Source organism: Nannizzia gypsea, genomic scaffold (assembly GCF_000150975.2).
Source record: "Nannizzia gypsea CBS 118893 supercont1.4 genomic scaffold, whole genome shotgun sequence".
Taxonomy (NCBI): Eukaryota; Fungi; Ascomycota; class Eurotiomycetes; order Onygenales; family Arthrodermataceae; genus Nannizzia; species Nannizzia gypsea.
In genome coordinates, this window is record NW_003345198.1 from 549,348 (window position 1) to 566,966 (window position 17,619).

General features: G+C 51.6%; 6 protein-coding genes across 6 annotated transcripts in view; 2 read left to right on the plus strand and 4 right to left on the minus strand.

Moving 5' to 3' along the window:
• Nucleotides 1–423, minus strand: part of MGYG_04849 (condensin complex component cnd2) — a gene marked incomplete at both ends in the record, with an annotated part of 2,917 nt that extends 2,494 nt beyond the window's left edge. Inside the window, 2 exons of the mRNA XM_003172213.1 lie at nucleotides 22–160; nucleotides 326–423. Of these exons, the coding sequence (XP_003172261.1) occupies nucleotides 22–160; nucleotides 326–423 (237 nt within the window). The remainder of the gene's footprint in view (nucleotides 1–21; nucleotides 161–325) is intronic.
• Nucleotides 424–1,192: 769 nt separating this feature from the next.
• Nucleotides 1,193–4,225, plus strand: MGYG_04850 (sodium/calcium exchanger protein; the record flags this gene model as incomplete). The annotated part of the gene is made up of 3 exons (XM_003172214.1): nucleotides 1,193–1,435; nucleotides 1,519–3,441; nucleotides 3,473–4,225. The coding sequence occupies 3 exons, from the start codon at nucleotides 1,193–1,195 to the stop codon at nucleotides 4,223–4,225; spliced, it is 2,919 nt and encodes a 972-aa protein (XP_003172262.1).
• Nucleotides 4,226–4,733: 508 nt separating this feature from the next.
• Nucleotides 4,734–9,381, minus strand: MGYG_04851 (hypothetical protein; the record flags this gene model as incomplete). Its single annotated transcript, XM_003172215.1, has 5 exons — nucleotides 4,734–5,967; nucleotides 6,036–6,572; nucleotides 6,645–8,685; nucleotides 8,738–8,803; nucleotides 8,862–9,381. 5 exons carry the CDS (start codon nucleotides 9,379–9,381, stop codon nucleotides 4,734–4,736), a joined length of 4,398 nt encoding a protein of 1,465 aa, XP_003172263.1.
• A 511-nt stretch (nucleotides 9,382–9,892) lies between these two features.
• MGYG_04852 (DNA-directed RNA polymerase II subunit RPB11) lies at nucleotides 9,893–10,571 on the minus strand (the record flags this gene model as incomplete). Its single annotated transcript, XM_003172216.1, has 4 exons — nucleotides 9,893–10,093; nucleotides 10,156–10,265; nucleotides 10,318–10,376; nucleotides 10,456–10,571. 4 exons carry the CDS (start codon nucleotides 10,569–10,571, stop codon nucleotides 9,893–9,895), a joined length of 486 nt encoding a protein of 161 aa, XP_003172264.1.
• Nucleotides 10,572–12,415: 1,844 nt separating this feature from the next.
• MGYG_04853 (2-nitropropane dioxygenase) lies at nucleotides 12,416–13,489 on the plus strand (the record flags this gene model as incomplete). Its single annotated transcript, XM_003172217.1, has 1 exon — nucleotides 12,416–13,489. One exon carries the CDS (start codon nucleotides 12,416–12,418, stop codon nucleotides 13,487–13,489), a length of 1,074 nt encoding a protein of 357 aa, XP_003172265.1.
• Nucleotides 13,490–14,475: 986 nt separating this feature from the next.
• Nucleotides 14,476–17,599, minus strand: MGYG_04854 (hypothetical protein; the record flags this gene model as incomplete). The annotated part of the gene is made up of 2 exons (XM_003172218.1): nucleotides 14,476–16,803; nucleotides 16,919–17,599. 2 exons carry the CDS (start codon nucleotides 17,597–17,599, stop codon nucleotides 14,476–14,478), a joined length of 3,009 nt encoding a protein of 1,002 aa, XP_003172266.1.
• Nucleotides 17,600–17,619: the final 20 nt, after the last annotated feature.

A 17,619-nucleotide genomic window follows, 5' to 3' on the forward strand; every position in this document is an offset into this window, starting at 1 on the left:
GGGTGTGCGGGCTGTCGGTACTCCGTCGTAAGTATTAAATCTGCGTGATGGCATCGGTGTTTTAACCGCAGCTTTAATCTGGTCCATCTGGAGGTCGTATTGCGCCTGGCGAGAGTGTAATCGCGCAACCTTTTCTCCGGCATCGTCATTAAGAGGCATTCTAATATCATATCAGAGGCGCAATGCGCAGGCCAGCATGGTTAGATCTCTGGTCACTCTTCTTCATGGTGGTGCTTTCCCCCGCTTATCCATGTGGGAATCCCCGACACTTGTGCAGGAGTAAAGCAGCAGCTGAGCAAGCAAACGGACAGAGCAGTGGACATACTTTCGAGGAGTGCCCTTGTGCGGCGTAGTGTTGCTCGCCGGCTTTGAGCTGCGGCGGCCATGACGGCTCTTCACCGGGGGGTTTGCGACTCGAGGCATGGTGGAGTGGTGGTTCTTTCAGGCGGCAGCCGTAGGTTTAGTAGTCAAGAGTGAATATATACTAGAAGAGTTATATAGTCATCATGAGGAGTCGAATACTTGTTTATTGATGCTGTAGCAAACACCAGGTAGATAGATATATTTCTGTTGCTTCTTTTGTCTTGCATTCAAGCAACGCGCGCTTCGTTTTTTGATGTCGAGCATAATAAACATACGGAACGCGGGGACAACCACTCGCGTAGTTCTGATTATGTAAGACAAACCGGTACTTCTTTTATCCATGATGACTAATTTGTATAATGTAATCACGAACGGGTATTAATATAAACCCGGATGTCTATTATTAAGCATGAAAGAGATGCAAACAATATAAACTCAACAAATAGCACAAACATGCCATAAAGAGTAAAAGTGTCATATTACGTCAGCTGAACCTTGACGACATCAACAACGCTGAAAAAGCAAAAAAGAAACTCCAAGGAAAACGAACCAAAAAGCTCAACGTCACCGGAAAACGAACACGGCCATTACAGCCACCAGGAAGCAGGGATTCGAGCCGTCTCGCCTCCATATCATCCAAGGCCCCTTGATGGAACAGGGGAGAGAACGTTGCAACCGCCACTCGGTGATAACGAGATAAAGGGACGGAGTGTGCCCTGCGCCTCAAGTCTCTTGCATATATGAGGACATCGCTAATTGTTCCTTATCGGCCTGTAAGCCAGAGGTGCATGTACTCGCGTGTCTTCTTACCCAGAATGCGTCCTTCAAGATGAGCTTCTCAGACACATATTTTGCCAGTCTTGCTGGTGCCCGCAAGGCTAGGAAACGATACTCGGCCCGTGTGTTCTATCTTGTGATACTGGTTGTCCTTGCAGTGGCCCTTGGAAGCCGCTTGGTTCCCCGCGACCACAATGCCCAAGATGGATTCTCTGCGCCGGTAGTAACTAGGAGGAATCGAAGATCATTGGTACCGGGCACAGAGAGCTGGACGATACAAGAGGGCGAAAAAGAGGTACGATTGGATTCGAGGTGCCACTACACTGGCATCTTGATACTTGATTCCGTGGCTAACTAGATCTTCCATCAATACTATAGTGCCGGCTGGTTCACCGCGCGAAGCACCAATGCTCCTTCATTCGAGATAACTGCGAAGACGAGAATATTGGCCTCATCCCATATTTAGAGATTTACTACTGTTGGCTCGGTGGTGCAAAGCCGGTCGGTTTCGCTTTGCTCTCAGCATGGCTCGCGATGCTGTTTAGCACAGTTGGAATTGCCGCCAGCGACTTCTTATGTGTAAACCTCAGCACCATCGCCAATATTCTTGGAATGAGCGAGAGTTTGACCGGCGTGACTTTCCTGGCCTTTGGGAATGGAAGTCCTGATGTGTTCTCTACATTTGCCGCCATGAGCTCTAATAGTGGTAGCCTGGCTATAGGGGAACTCGTTGGTGCTGCTGGCTTTATCACTGCCGTTGTTGCAGGGTCAATGGCGCTTACTAGGCCATTTAAAGTCGCCCGGCGGAGCTTTGTCCGTGACATTCTGTTTTTTGCCGTGGCTACCGGTTTTACTATGGGATTCGTTGCTGACGGAAAGTTACACGCTTGGGAATGCGCATCGATGATCGGATTTTATATATTCTATGTCTTCATTGTTGTCACTTGGCACTGGTATATGGGCCGGCAAAGGCAGAGAATTGAGCGTGATATTGCAGCCCGAGCTCATTTCCATATACCCCAAAACCAGGAACTAGAGATCAATGAGGTACCAGAGGATGATGATCCCATCGCCGGCGGCGAGAGCCGCCCCCTCCTAGGCGCCACAAACGATGACTTCGGGTCGCTGGAACGGGCAGATATCCCAACATTGAGAATTGAAGACGAAGGGGATGAAGAAGAGCGGGATAGGCAGCAGCTAGCAGAACTGCACGAGAACATGCGAGTCAATCGGCCACAGACCAGTCAAAGAATGCTTTCTAGTGGAGGTATTCGACCCAGTTTAGTTGGCGCTCTCGAGTTCAGATCAGTTCTATCCTCTCTAGAGAAATCACGCAACCTCCAGTCGGGACGAATCCATTTGCGAAGCTACTCGGACGATCCATTTTCTACTACCCAACCTGCAGCAGCTCGTCCGAGAGCCTCTACAGCTCAACAGCCTCAATTTTTTTCCTATCAGGATGACGACAGGGCCGGACAACCTGGCTTGCCCACTTCCGCTCAGCCACAGATGCTAGCCCACAGTCTGGATAATGCCCCGGGAGCTCACCTTGGGCATCAAACGAATCTACTCTGCGCATCTCCTACTTCCTCTGGCTATCCTTCTCGATCCCACAGTCCTGCCCCGTCCGTTGATCGGTCTAAATCCCCAGGCCGATTAGCTGTCCCACGTACTGTCTTTCAGCAGCCGACCTACGGCGCTGGTGGCCATACCCCGTCTATTCAATCGTCAATTTCTCCCCAAACAACGCCGCCAGCTTGCGGAGGCGGTTCTACTCCAGCCAGTCCCGAGTCGTCAATTACCCCATTCCCCCCGTACACTGATGAAACCGCATACACCCCTCATGGGCCTTCGAGCCTTCGATTTCAAAGGTCGGCTCACTCGCTAAGCTCTGAATACACCCGTGCGCATTCTGCAGGGACAGATGTCGAGATTTCTGGTCCAAAGTGGTGGCCACGCTCTGTTCTTCCCTTTCCACTGGCCATTATTTCGGCTCTGTTTCCGACTCTCTACGACTGGGGAGAAAAATCAATATGGGACAAATTTTTAGGGATTGCTGCAGCACCCAGTGTTTTCGTTCTCACAATGACCTTACCTGTTGTGGAGACTGACGGCTCTGAGCCGGAGGCCATTGCTGTTCCTGAACAAGGAGCAGCAATCATAGTTGAACAACGGTCAGGGCTTGATGTAGTTCCGACAATCGCCGTTCCTAATTATCATGATGACGAGACAGCCGTAGCCAACTCACAAGAGATTGGTCGACCCTCTCTCAATCGCCTTCGACAAGATTCGGAACTACCAGTTCGCCCACCATGCGAATGCCACGGCAAAGAGCCATCTCCTGTCAAACAATGGAACAGATGGCTCTTGCTACTTCAACTGTACACCGCCGCCGTTATTCATCACGATAACATTATGGAATAATCTTCGTCCGGAACACGACCCTAGCACTTTGATTTTGCCTGTCCTCCTCTCACTGCTCCTGTCGTCTGCCTTCACAATAGTCCTTCTCTTCGCCACGAAAGCCTCGTCTAGTCAGTTACCTAAACCCCTCAGACCATTTGTTGCCTTCCTTGGCTTCACCGTCGCAATAGCATGGGTCTCAACCCTAGCTACCGAAGTCGTTGCCTTACTTAAACTCTTTGGCGTCGTTCTAAACATCAGTGACTCTCTACTTGGCCTTACCATCTTCGCTGTTGGCAATTCGTTGGGTGACCTCGTTGCCGACGTCACTATAGCACGCTTAGGATACCCTGTCATGGCACTAAGCGCGTGTTTTGGCGGCCCAATGTTGAATATCCTCATTGGCATTGGTGTCGGAGGCTTGTATATGACTTTCCAGCCGATACAAAACATACACTCTGCTAGCATTAATACTGCATTATCGACTTCCCTTCAACCATACCCTATCACGGTGTCTAAAACGCTGATTATTAGCGCTGCGACGTTAATGATAACATTGCTTGGTTTACTTATCGTTGTGCCGTTGAATAAGTGGCGGATGGATAAAAATGTGGGCTTCGGCCTAGTTGCTCTATGGTGTATCAGCACCATCATTAACGTTGTTCTGGAATTAGTTTCTTAATGAGGTCTGCTTATGGCGTTTTCTATTCTTAACTGTATAGCATCCTGATATTCATCCTTATCCATCGTATCATTTTTCCCTATTTACCTTTTTGATTCCTTGATATATATATTGATTCTCTGTCACATACTTTGTCATTCAACAGCTACTCTAACTTTTACCTTGTCCATACTACCATTTGTATTATGCAAAAATAATAGAGTACGTACGTACTTGGACTATCGACTCCTCCATTGTACACTTGTAGTGCTGTTATCTATATTACACTGATGGTAAACCGATATTAGCAACACCGCAATACCATTTACCTAAATTTATATTTACGCCAAAGTATAGAAGATTCAATCAAGTACTAAACAAGTATATTTCTCTTTCCAAACACAGTATATTTAAAAAGGGCAGTTAATAGCAAGGGGCGACAACTGTGAGCAAAAAGTACATAACAGCGAAGCGAAGAGAGAACATCTCAAATGCTCAGTCTTGGCCTCGCACGTTTGGAAACACCACTTTACAACACACGGCCAGCTGACATTGCGGTGCTTCTATCCTTGGTAACAACTTTCTTCAATGCCCTTCCGGCTTGGATATCTCCTAGCAATGCACCTCGTCCCATGCCCATGGGGCCACCGGCTCCGCCGCCAGGGGCAGGGCCTGGAGGGGGTGGGGGAGGCGGAGGGGGTGGAGCACCGCCTGGTGGAGGTGGTGGAGGCGGCGGCGGAGCAGATGGGGCAGCCATATCAGGGAGCGGAGGAGCAGGAGGAGGCATTGATGGGGGGGCTTCTACTACTTCGAATGGTATTTTGGATCTCTGCTCGGTTGGAGCAGCCGGGGCGGGCATTGGGGGAGCTGGAGGAGGAGCAACTGGGCTCTGGGCTGGTTGTGGAGTGGGCGACTTGGAATCTTGAGGCTCATCCATTGCGCTTAGAGGGCGTGGGGGAGCCATTGTTCCGAACAGGATGCTAGCTAGTTGCTTAGCACTTCCGCCAGCAGCACGGTCATCATCATCAGACGAGTTGTCGGACTCAGCGACGGACCAGTCATCATCTTCCTCGGGACGAGCTCGTGATTTACGCTCGAGAGGGCCGGGAAGCGCTGCGGTCCCAGCTGCAAAAGCGGATTTGGTGTTATCTTGAGCAAGGCGGTGGAATGGGTTGGTTGACTGAGTGTCTTGGGCGGCTGGTGCTGATGGCTCTGCAGCTGCGGGCTCAGAGGACGACTGGCTGAGTTGGCGGAAGTAGGGGTTCCTTGACTCGGTTTCGGGAACTACTGGCTTGTTCACCACTGGATGATGGATGACAGGTTCAGGAGATTGAGGTCGGAGTGAGTCCATGTATTCCTCCTCCGTGATTGTAGGGATAGGGGGAGGCGGTGGTGGTGGTGCGGGTGCAGCAGAAGGAGCCTCTGCCTTTTGCTCCTCGAATACTTGGCTTTGGGTAGGCGTAGTATCCTGAGGCGTAACGAATCCAGGACCCTCATCGTCAGAAGAGGATTCCTCGTCTCCAAGGCTCTCAAGCTGTCGTTGCAATTCGCGCTCCCGTTCTTGTGCAGCTTCCAACTCGGCTCTCTGAGCTGCAAGCTTAGCTTCCTTCTCCCTAGCTTCTTGCTCTGCCTGCTGCTTGCGGCGTTTCTGCTCCTGTTTCTTGATCTTGCCCTGGCGGACCTGCTCTTCCAATGCCTTGAGACGAGCCTGAGCAGCCTCCTTTTCCCGAGCAAGTTCTTCCTCTTGCCTTCTGGTCTCGTCCCTAAATCAAATCACTGGTTAGAACGGGCAAGCTGGCAAAGATGTTTTGCTAAATACTAAATGACTTACTCTAGTTGTTCCGTTTCTGCCTCCTGAGCCTGTTGCTCCTGTCTAAGGGCAGCTTCTTGTTCTTCCTTGGCTCTGATAGCAAGGGCTTCCTCCTCTGCCTTCTTTGCCTCGTTCTGTTCAGCAGAGTCGGACCTGGCTTTACGCGATGGGGGAGGCGGCGGTGCTTTCTTGGGTCCAGCCTTTGCTGGTGGAGGAGCAGGGGTCTGCTCACTCTCCAACCTTCGCTGTCTTTCTTGCTCACGCTTAGCATCCTCTTCCTCGGCACGCTGGCGTCTTTCTTCTCTCTCGCGCTTCTCACGTTCTTGCCGTTCCATGAAAGATTCGCCGGCATCAGCTGGTTTGAGGCCAGCTGCAGCCATTCGTTCAGCAATACGGCGCTGAGCCCGTTCTCTGGCAGCAGCAACTCTTTGCTCGTGCGTCGATCCAACGAGAGATGGTGACTGAGGATGAAGAGCGAGCTCGGGGCTTGGCCTAGGTTGGCTCTCGGCCTGGCTTCCATACTGGTTTGCACTGGAAACTTCACGACTTGCTTTCTCCCTACAGATGATGAAGCGGGTTAGCTTCAAGGACGGTGCAGTGCAACTTGTAAAAATAAGGGGAAACACTAACTCTTCCTTTCTGATCTTCGCCGTCTTACGATTTCGCTGAAGGTCGTAGATGAGGTCTCTGATTTGATCTTCAACGCCAAGTGCTTCCTCCCAACGTCGTCGTTCATGTTCACGAGTAGAATTCTCATTATCTCCCTTAAGGCCATCCTCAAGGCTGGCAGTGAACTCCTTGACACTCTCCTCAACATCCCTGGTCATGGCGTCATTGCGCTCACGTTCGGAGTTAATCTTGCCTCTCTCCTCTTCCAACCTGCGAGCTGCAGCACCTTCATCTGCAGCAGCCGGGGCCGGTCGGCCAGCCAGCTCAGCAGCTCTAGCCTGCATTCTTGCACGAGCACGAGCCTTGATGCGATCACTCTCCGTAATCGCACCGCCTGGACCAGTACCGATGATTTCCAAGGCACTTCCTGGATTCTCCTTGGCATCTTTCAGCCTGAAAAGTTCGAGCTTACAATCCGCAATAGCCCGTTCGGTTTTGCGTACATTGGAGGCCAGTTCAGGAAGCTGGTCCTGATAAGTCTGCAGTTGGCGGCGCATACTACGACGCTCAGCACTTGAGTCCAGGTTTCTGAACGAAGCCTTTGGATCGGTATCGATATCATCCTGGACTCGTCGGATTCTGTCCATTAGAGACTCTGCCTCCCTCTTGTCCCTGCGATCCAAAGCTTGCTCTTCCTCTGCATGGCTCTCGTCTCTGAAATCCGTCGCATCAAGCATAATCTTGGTTTCACGGATTTTCTTCTTCAGCTGCTCAATTGATAAGTCGTCGTCAGATTTCTCTGACTGTACAGAAGCAGCAGGTGAAGGAGTGCGGCCGGCGCCAATACGACGGCGGGCACTAGACTTGTAACCAACAGCGTCATCATTGTTCTTAAAGACAGTGGCATCTTTCCTTGCATAGCCAGAGCCTCCAGACGCAGAATTGAAAGAGTGAGTCTTCAAGTAACTAACGCCAGTCTTTTGAGGCTGCAGGAATGCACCAGAAGATTTTCTAGCTTCTGCATCCTGGGAAAGCATCGACTTGACAGCTCCAATGGAATCATTAAGATTCCGAGTTGATGGCGGCACAAGCTCTGGAGGAAGTCTGTTTGGAATAGGATATCCGTTAAGCTTTCTGTAAATAAGATGCATGGCCACGGCAAATTCATCCTTGTTTAGACGGCCTCTATTATTGGGGTCAGAAAGGGTCCATATCTGTTCCAGGTGTTGGCGTTCCAGTCCACTCTGGCCCATAATCTCAATGGCAACATCACCACCGATAAATCCTTTTCCTAGGCCATCCCAGGCACGAAAGAGTTCATCATAAATCTTCTTCTCGTCCTTGGTAACGGCCCATGGGATTGTGGCATTTCCAGAAAGTCCGGCAGTGGTGAATGTACCGGATTCCCTTCCGGCTTGTGGCATGAGTCTTTGCTGGAGGGCTTCAATGTTTGGCAATCCTGTGGCTGGAGCATTGACGAAGCCCCACTGGCCAGGAATCCCTGTCGGCTGGGCGGTTAATGGAGCAAGGCCACCAGTTTGACCAGGGGTTAGACCAGAAGTGAATCCAGTTGGCATGGGTGGCATTGGCGGTCGGGGACCCGAGTATCCTGTGGCTTGAGGGTTTTGCGGCATACCCGTGGCCTGCGGTCGTAGACCACCTGGGAATCCAGTTGGCTGGGGCTGCATAGCACTGGGTGGTTGAAAGCCAGTAGCCTGGTTATAAAACCCTGTTGGTTGAGCGGTTAATTGTGAGAGAAGCTGTGAGTTAGATGGTTGTTGAGGCTGCGGCTGTTGCGGCGCAGGAGGAGCAGAGGTATTCTGCATCAATGGCTGGTCGAAGTTGGGGGCATTGGATCGAGGGGCCTGTGGTGGGTGATCGTCGGGCACGGCAAAGGAGATGATATCGACCATGCTTGAAACTTCGTTCTTGATACGGTCGGGTAGTGTAGCAGGTAGATCGCGACCTGTTATTCGGAGGTTGCAAAGATACATGGCCAGTGCAAATTCGGGAAACATAAGACGACCAGACTTGGTAGTGTCTGAGAGCACCCTGCATAGAACTAGTTAGCTACAGCCCAATGGAAGGGACATTGAATGTGAAAGCTTGTACACACCATATTTTAGACAGCTCGCTGCCTGGTAGCTTCGATCGTAGAAGTAAATCTCTCGCCGTTTCCCCTATTCCACATGTCAATCCCGCAATTATACGCATACAACCTCCCACCGAACTACTCACCATCCAACGACTGTGAATCTCCAACAGCGGACTTAAACAGCTGTTCAAATTTTGCTTGGTCCTGCACTGTTATAAATGACAAACGCATAGGCGGTATCTTCGACCCGGCATGCGCATTCCTCGGAGGTGCTGCAGGTGCCTGTCCCGGAACACTTTGAAACGACTGCGCAATTTGCGACGATGTTTGGCCTGTGGGCTGGGGAGCCTGGCTGGTCTGTTGTGGCACTTGTAAACTCGAGGTTTGCTGGGTAGGGTAGCCCGTCATCTGCGGCGGCTGGAGGGAGGATTGGAAAGGGGGAGCCTGTTGCTGCTGGTGCTGCTGCGGCTGCTGCATAGCGCCGGGGAAACCGGTGGCCTGAGGTTGGAGCTGGGGCATGCCATAACCGGTTGGTTGAGGCATGAAAGGCCCTGGCTGCTGCTGCTGCTGCTGAGGCTGTTGTTGGAAGCCAGGATACTGCTGTTGTTGCTGGCCGCCATACTGCTGCTGCTGGCCCGGCTGGCCGGTGGGAAACGAGTACATCGCACCAGCACGCGAGGACAATTAACGGGGACCAGTGATTAAGAATTAACGATATCAACGAGAGAAGAAAAGAAAATAAATATGCAGAGAGAAGCGCGAAAACAAAGAAATGCCGTTAAGAGGGCGAAGATGGCTGGTTTGCGATGTTGTTTGGTTGTTTCTTGTATCTTTCTTCGCATCTTTCGAGCTGACGTTGGAGATTCCGAAAGCGGCAAAACATGACGCCGCCCGAAGAGTCTTGGCGTCACCATCTACATATCAACACAGTGAAAAGAGAAGAAGTAAATGAGGATACAGGAGGAAAAATGCGAAGACGAAGTTGAAGATGGACTGATATTAATAGAGGCCGAGATAGAGAGCCAGGCTAGAGACCAGGCAGGCATAGAATAACCACGTTAACCTCCCAGGACACCGTGTGCGAACTATCATCATCCATACAAAAGTAAAGGCAAACGCCCTTCAGGGACATGCCATCATGAAGTTGTTGTTTGTTACTGAGGTAGCAGTAGATTTAGACACCGTTTGGGGCATCGTTCTGTTGGGTGCCGGCGCCGACCATCTTGCGCAACTCATACTCCTTGGTGAATTCACGGCTGAAGATGCCGAGATCCTTGACCAAGTCGTGGCAGGCAGCGAGGACTGCTTCTTTGGGGGTGATTTGGCCGTCAGTCTGAACGCGAAGAAGCACCTTGTGGACCAGGGGGTGGGGGATCTAGAGAACCAAGTCAGAATATATAGTCATATAGTAACAAACAAGCTGAGAACGTTGCTTACCTTATAAGCAGAGAACAAGACGTGCTGGTTCTGGAAGAGACGAGATCTAATCAAGTTGCCCAGGGTGTGATCCTCTTTGTTGAAGGTGAAGATCGCGGTAGACGGGACACCTATGTCACTTGTTAGATGGCATTTGACATTTAATGTCCAGCGAAAACTCACGTGTATCAGTCTCGACTTCGACCTTCTTCTCACCGGGCCCTAGGACGAAGGACTCGAATCTATGGTACAAGTTAGCATAGCTTCGCCAAAGCTGTTACATATAGTAATGAAGTGTAGAAAGCAAAATCGAGGCCGAACCTCGAGATCATGTCCCTATGAGGGCGAACTTGGGTGCGACATGGGTTCTGGCGGTAGCTCGCGCAGGAAGAGTCGAAGAAAGACCGATCAGTTCTCCTACGGTCGTCTTCCCCCATTTTGACAGATGCAAGCAGTGAATGTAGACGTCGGGTGCAAAGTTATCACAAAGTGTGTAGGATTTTGTGTGGTGTTGAAGGTGGGAAAGATATCAAATTGTGTATATATATGTGTATGTGTATGTGTGTGCGTGTGAAAAGGGCAAACAAAAACTACACTAAGGAACAATGTTTGACAGCAATCAAATTGATAGCCTTAGGGCACATAGGAACAAGGAGGGAAACACATAGAAAGAAGCATGGGAAAGCCAGTTCTAGCATAGTTGATAGCTACAGCAGACCTTGAGGAGCTCCCTTTGTATAATGTTGAGTATAGGGGTTCTAGGGGAAAATAATATATCTGCCAATAGATATACCATAGACTGATTTGAAAATGCTCATATTCGACCACAAAAAGGAGATAAGCAGCTAAGCAGCCAACTATCCTTACCTGTCTGGGGCATTCATCTTGCTAAGGTTGAGATATCAATTCAACTGAGGAAAAGGGAGTATCAAAGATGCCGGCTTAGAAAGAAGCCTGCAGCCTGCCCTTCCACCGAGGACAGGAAGTCAATGTCGACGTCGAAAGGGGGGTTTGATTGATGTATGGAGAGGAACCCGGCTTATCCAAATGTACGGTAGGATACGATAAAGGATAGTAGGCGTAGAAAAGGACAGCCCAAGAGAAACAAAGGTATCGAGGAGAGGCAGAAGAAGAAGAAGAGCAAAGATAGGCGGAAGATGTAAGAATAAAAGGGGGATATTATTATTTGTGTGCGAAGATGGTATAGATTAAATTCATATATGAAGAGAAAACTCCGCTGGCTGAAGCTTGGCACGTGTCTCTTTTCTCACTCTCTTTTTCCTTTTCACCCTTGTATGGGATATAGTGCAGGTTATAGGGAGAAGATGTGCACTCTTTCACTTCTCATGGATGCCCTTCACTGGGTCTTTTAGTCACAGCGTTGGTATATAGTAAAAGCTGCGATCGTTTTGAAGCTGATAAAAAAGTCGAAGTCGAAGTCGACGAAGTCGCTTTTTTGCTTGAAATGCTGAGTCAGCTTGAAGGTCACGTGGAGGATACGGTTGAGGAAGACTGCGAAGAAGATGGACATATTATGATATATTATATTATTCAAAAGGTATAAAACGGAGAGACAGTGGGTAGAAACGTGCTGGTAAGAGTGTGAGTGTAACTATAGAAGAGCAGATGTGGTGGTGTTGAAGCAGTTATCGACTGCTAACTGCGAGCTTCTGAACTATCAAACGGCAGCCGCAGCCGCTTTGGAGACACTTCAAACTACACAAAAGACAACCATATCAAAAGACGGGAATACAGACAGTAAAAGAGACCGAAAGCCACTTCGAGAGGATAAGTAACACTCATATCTTGGCTTCTCACTCGCTCTTTAGCTGTTTATGGGCATATACTTGGACTTAAAACTACCAACTACGTCATCTCATCTCGATATCAACCAGCACGAGCATCCAAGGATCGCCCTCTGTGACACTGCACAAATACCCAGCCAATGCATGCATAAGACCGCCGGAAGGGCGCAGTATCTGGCTCCGTGAGGCTCAGTGACGGCAGCTCGCCGGCCGAGACAGGCCAGCCAGCCGTTTGGTGGAACCTAGGCGACGGCTCGGAAGGTCGCCGGCTGTATTATCAATCTCCTGAGCCATCGCCTTGTTTCCGCTAGATATACCCCGTATACCTTCTAGAGCCATAAATACCAGCTTCAACCATATACACGGTAGGCTCGGATACACGGAAGACGAACAACAGCATATATACCCAGCAAGCAGCCACTTCTATATACCATACATAAACTACCAGCTAGAAAATACCAGATACCAATATCACCATGTCTAGCCTGAAGAAAGATTACCCCTGGATCCAGCTGCCACTAATAACATGCGCTCCCATGCTGCCCGTAGCAACAGGCGAGCTGGCCGCAGCCGTCTCGGCGGCAGGCGGAATCGGCTTCATCGGACTCGGCAACAACATCCACACCCTTGACGACCAACTCACTCTCGCCGCTCACCACCTCCAAACAACTCACGCCAAAACCACCCTCCAAACCCCCGACGCATCCATCTTACCCGTCGGAGTCGGCTTTTTAAACTGGGGCGTTAACCTCGATGATGCACTGCCTGCTATAAAAAAACATGTTCCGGCAGCTATATGGTTGTTCGGCGCAGCTCGCGAGACAATGGCTTCCCTCTACGCTTCATGGATCACTCGAGTCCACCAGGAGACAGCCGGCCGCACCAAGGTCTGGGTACAGGTCGGTTCAGTCGCGGATGCATTGACACTCACTGCCGAAGCACCGCCGGCCCACAGACCAGATGTGCTTGTTCTGCAGGGCGTGGATGCAGGCGGACACGGCCTCAAGAACGGAGCAGGAATAATCACCCTCCTACCTGAAGTGCGAGACACTTTGGCTTCGCATGGTGAGCTTTCCGCCATACCGCTGATAGCAGCAGGTGGTATAGTTGATGGACGAGGCGTGGCTGCGGCACTGTGTCTGGGTGCCGACGGTGTGGCTATGGGCACGCGGTTCCTGGCTTGTTCGCAGACGGCTATTATGAAGGGGTATCAGGATGAACTAATTCGTGCTCGGGATGGGGGACAGAGCACGGCTCGCACTACGATATATGATCGGCTCAGGGGGTATGTTGAGTGGCCGGAGGAGTATGATGGGCGTGGAATGGTAAATCAGAGCTACTTCGATGACCAGGCTGGTATGTCTGATGAAGAGAATAGACGGCTATATGAAGCTGAAAAGGCCAAAGGGGACGCAGGATGGGGTGTTAAGGGCCGCATGACTTCTTATGCCGGGACGGGAGTTGGGTTGGTTAAAACTGTGTCCACGGCGGAGGAGATAGTAAGCAGCGCTCGAGAGGAAGCTAGGAAGTTGGTGAAGATAGACAACTAGCTAGTTAAGTTAATCAAGTAATACATCAATTGTTCGCATGAAGACACCGGTTTATTTTATTTTAGTGTATTGATTAGATATTTTCATCCTTTTTTCCTGTTCTGGTACTATTCGACACTATACAACCAACTGGTCAGTTTAGTTCAGTCACCGTATATAACTTGAACCTGAAACAAGAGAAAGCAGCTACTTACATGGTTCGATGAGATATTATTGAAAGAAATAGATACTTGTAAAAGGCAACGAGACAGAAAAAGCCACAGAGAACTCCATCGATAAATAGCAAAGCAAATAAGCGAAACGCGAAACGCAGAGGATTAATATAAACGCCAGAGAGAAATGGAAAGGGAAAAGCGACACAGATCAAGTTAGAGAGATTAAGCTAGTATCCGTACATGTCTTCTTGCGTGGGAAATGTTTTTTGGTTCCGGATTCTTTTCTTCTGGGGGTCGGTTGACTTTTTATGGCACGAGCTCGTCCGAGAGCAGATGCGATTAGTGTGGATAGGGATAGGTATAACGTAAAAAGGAAGAGATATAATATAATAGCGAAAAAAGCAGATGTAAGCGGATGAGAGATGCAGAGCAGATGCCGAGAGGGGGACCAAGTAGTAAGTAAGGAACGGGACAAATGGCGGTAGGGGGATTAAAAGGAGATAAGATAGATAGGTAGTTAAGCAAGCAGGAACAAAGCTCAAGTGCAGATACATGAATGGAGATTTTTTATGTGTTTCACAAGAAAGAGTCAGGTCGGGCTAAAGTCGGGCTAAAGTCGGGCTAAAGGCAGGTAGGGGAAGGACAAACAAAGGGGGAATTGAATATAAACGTGCAGAAAGGAAGCAGAAGCAGGTAGATGGATAGGTTCAGTTTACCTTCCAAGTACTTCACATCATCTCGTCTCGTCTCATGGCAATCTCGTAACATGCCGTATCGTACCATGCATACGGCAGCTGGGGGCCTGGGGTCTGGGGGCTGGGTAGGGTTATATTATATGGCGGTGGGATGAACGTAGTCGCCTAGCGAGCCATTGTGGTCATTGGCACCGCCGCGTCTAAACTTCCAGCCAGTCTTCTTCTTTTCGCGGTTCTTCATCATCTCAGCCCATCCTTGCTCGTCGTCTTCGTCTTCTGCTGGAATGCCGACCATGGATGCCCGACTGGCGTTTGCGCCTTGCATAGGTGATACACGACGGCCAGCCATGGAGCTCACGGGGCGCACGGTGGGAGTGGTCTCGGAAGTTGACGGGGTGGTGGCGCTTAAGTTGGTGTTTGACTTGTTAGCTAGTACTTGACCTAGCATGGGAGGCCGTTCCTCTGCCCAAGGCCGGAGCGTGTTGGTAGTGAATGTTGATGAGCGGTTGGCGCCGTTGGATGGGGCGCCGATGGTCGAGACGGGACGGTAGCGTGATGCAGCGCCTATGTTACTGCGTTCTGAGGGGGCGACGGAGGGAGCGTAGCCCGGTGCTGGTCCAGAGCCACCGCCCATGTTCATCATTCCCATGCCGAATGATGGGCCGGACATGTCGGGTGCCATGAGGAAAGATGCGCGGTTTCCGGGGGTGTGGTAGGTGCTGGCGGTGGATGGATCGAGCATGCTGAGCGTTCGGTGGTCAACCTGTGGTGGTCCGCGGAACTGAGATGGGTTGGAGACCATGGAGAAGGGCCGCTGGTTGGGGTTGGGCGGCTGGAGGAGAGAGGAGGAGCTTCCGTTCATGTTGAAATTTGGCTGTTGGCCTGGCTGCTGGGCACCTTGCATCTGCATCATCTGTTGCATCCATTGCATCTGCATCTGCATCATATTTGTCATTTGCTGAGAAACCTGCATCTGAGAGTGGTCTGCTGGGCCGCCGGTGCTGCCTCCCTGCGGGTACGGATGGTGGTGGTGATGTGGATTGATGGCTCCAGCACCGCCAATCAAGCCATTGGCGTTCATACCGCTGACCATGTTAGCTTGAGCTTGCTGGTGCTGCTGGAGCTGTCCGAGAAGACCGCCCATCTGCATCTGGGGCTGTGCAGAGAGGAAGTTGGTATGGACGTTTGGAGGAGGAGTCATATCAAAGACACCTTGGGCATTGGGGCTGCCACGACGCATTGCACGAGCTCGTTCCTCATTGGCAATAACACCGACCAGGCCGCCTGCCGGGAGACCGGGAGGACCAAGATTGACGGTGTTGAGGTTCACGCCTGGAGCACCGCCGGCGAGAGCAAGGGACTCACGATGGGACGGGTTGACGAGGCTGGAGCCAAAGTAAGGATCCTTGGGCAGGTTTCGAGCAAAGACAGGCAATGTGCTTCGTTTTGACGGGCCCTCCAGCGGCGGCTGCTGCTGCATGCCTGCAATGGAAGCAGCACCAGCCTGGAACGATGCATTCAGGTTCGGGTTGGAGTGGGAGGCAGCGAGGTGAGACGGCGGGCGGTTGCGGTGTGGGAAGCCATGGGCAGCGAGGATACCAAGGGGCACATCGTCGTCCTCCTCACCGTCCGACGGGGTAGCTTTCAAGGGGCCGACTCCCGGAGAGAGGCCTGGGGATAAGCCGGGGGAGCTGGATGCGGTGTTTGTGATATTAAGATTACTGTTGTTATTGGCGGCCTCCATGGGGTCGAGCACCGACCTGCGGTTCGGGTTACCGGCGATAGATTCAGCGCTTCCGGCGGGCCCATTGGTGGAAGCTTTCTTCTGTTCGCCGGTGATCTTCATCATCTGCTGGCGGTAGACGGACAGGTGGGCTTCCTGCTTCTGTCTCTGAGCGGCTGCCTGTTTCCGCTTCTCGGTCTCGTCCTCGTCATCTTCACTTTCGACCTGGTCTTCCTCGTCGGAGCTGGGTTCACTGGCGGCTCTCTGGACCTGTTGCTGCTGATATCGTTCAAACTGGGCGGGGGTCATGACCTTGTTGCCGGTCTTGAGCGAGGCTAGGGAAGAGGCCATGGATGCACTGGGAGGCATGATGTTTTTGCGGAGGGAAGAAGGAGGGGATCTATACTGTTGACGGGGTACGGCGGTGAAGTCCCTGTCACTGGAGAAGAGAGATGAGGATTCAGGGTCACGATCCCGAAACCTGTCCCGGTCGGAGGAGTAGATGTTGGGCGTAGAGCGAGAATTGGGCATGCTCGAGGCGGCCGCAGGTCTGAGTGTAGGGCTTTTCTCAGCCAGGTCGACGTCGTGTAATTGGTTGGCGAGCTGTTGGGAGATGGCGAAGTCGTCAGCCGCAATGAGGCTGTCCCGAGAGTTCTGGCTGTGGTTTGAAGACAGCGGAGATAGGGGCGAGGGAGGCACCCTTTTATCCTTTGCCGGCACACTGGGAGCAGGTCTTCCCGGCTATCAAGTAGAAAGTAAAATTAAGACAAGTGTTAGAAGTATATGTGACCCATTATGGGGGAGGAAGAAAAAGGGAGGAAAAAGAGGTAAAGAAAAGAAATGATGTCTAACTAACCTGGGGTATATTGGTCGGTATCTCGTCGAGGACTCTGCTACGGCGTTTGTCGACACCGACACCCTCGAAGATATTGCCCATCTCGCCGGAACCCTCGAGGGAGAGGTCAGTCTCCATGAGCTTAGGCGGCGTGGCCGTGCTGGTGGTGCTGGCCGTCAAGGCCCGTTCTCTGGTGGCACTCTCAGACTTTCTGGGAGTGGAAGTCTTGGAGGTCTTGGAGGCCTTGGAGCCAAAGGAGAACGTCCTGCCCGAGGCGCGAATGGAGAAGGCAAAGGGCGACTCTGGGATGGGCGGCACCGGGATGGCATCGTGGGGCGAGTGGTCTGTCGAGGAGGGCAGGGTGGACGAGGAGCTGTATCTGGCGGACGAGGCGCTGGAACTATCGTATGGCTTGCTGGAGCTGCCGTTGGAGCCAGTCAGCTTGCCGTTTCTGGTGCTGGGGACGTGAGGAGTGCTGCTGCTGGCCGGGGCAGGCTTCTGGATGCCGGCGAAGATGTTGTCCGGGTCCGGGTCCTCAGCGGCGGCTGCGGGCTTCTTGAGCGCGGTGACAGAGTCAAACGAGTGACTGGCGCGATGGGACGGCCGCTCGAAGACGCGGAACGAGGGCTCTGCCGGCGCTGGTGTCTCTTCCAGCTCGTTGCCCGACTTGCGGCGGCCGAAGCCAGGGATCTTGATGGGCATGATGCTGCCTGGTGTGTGTT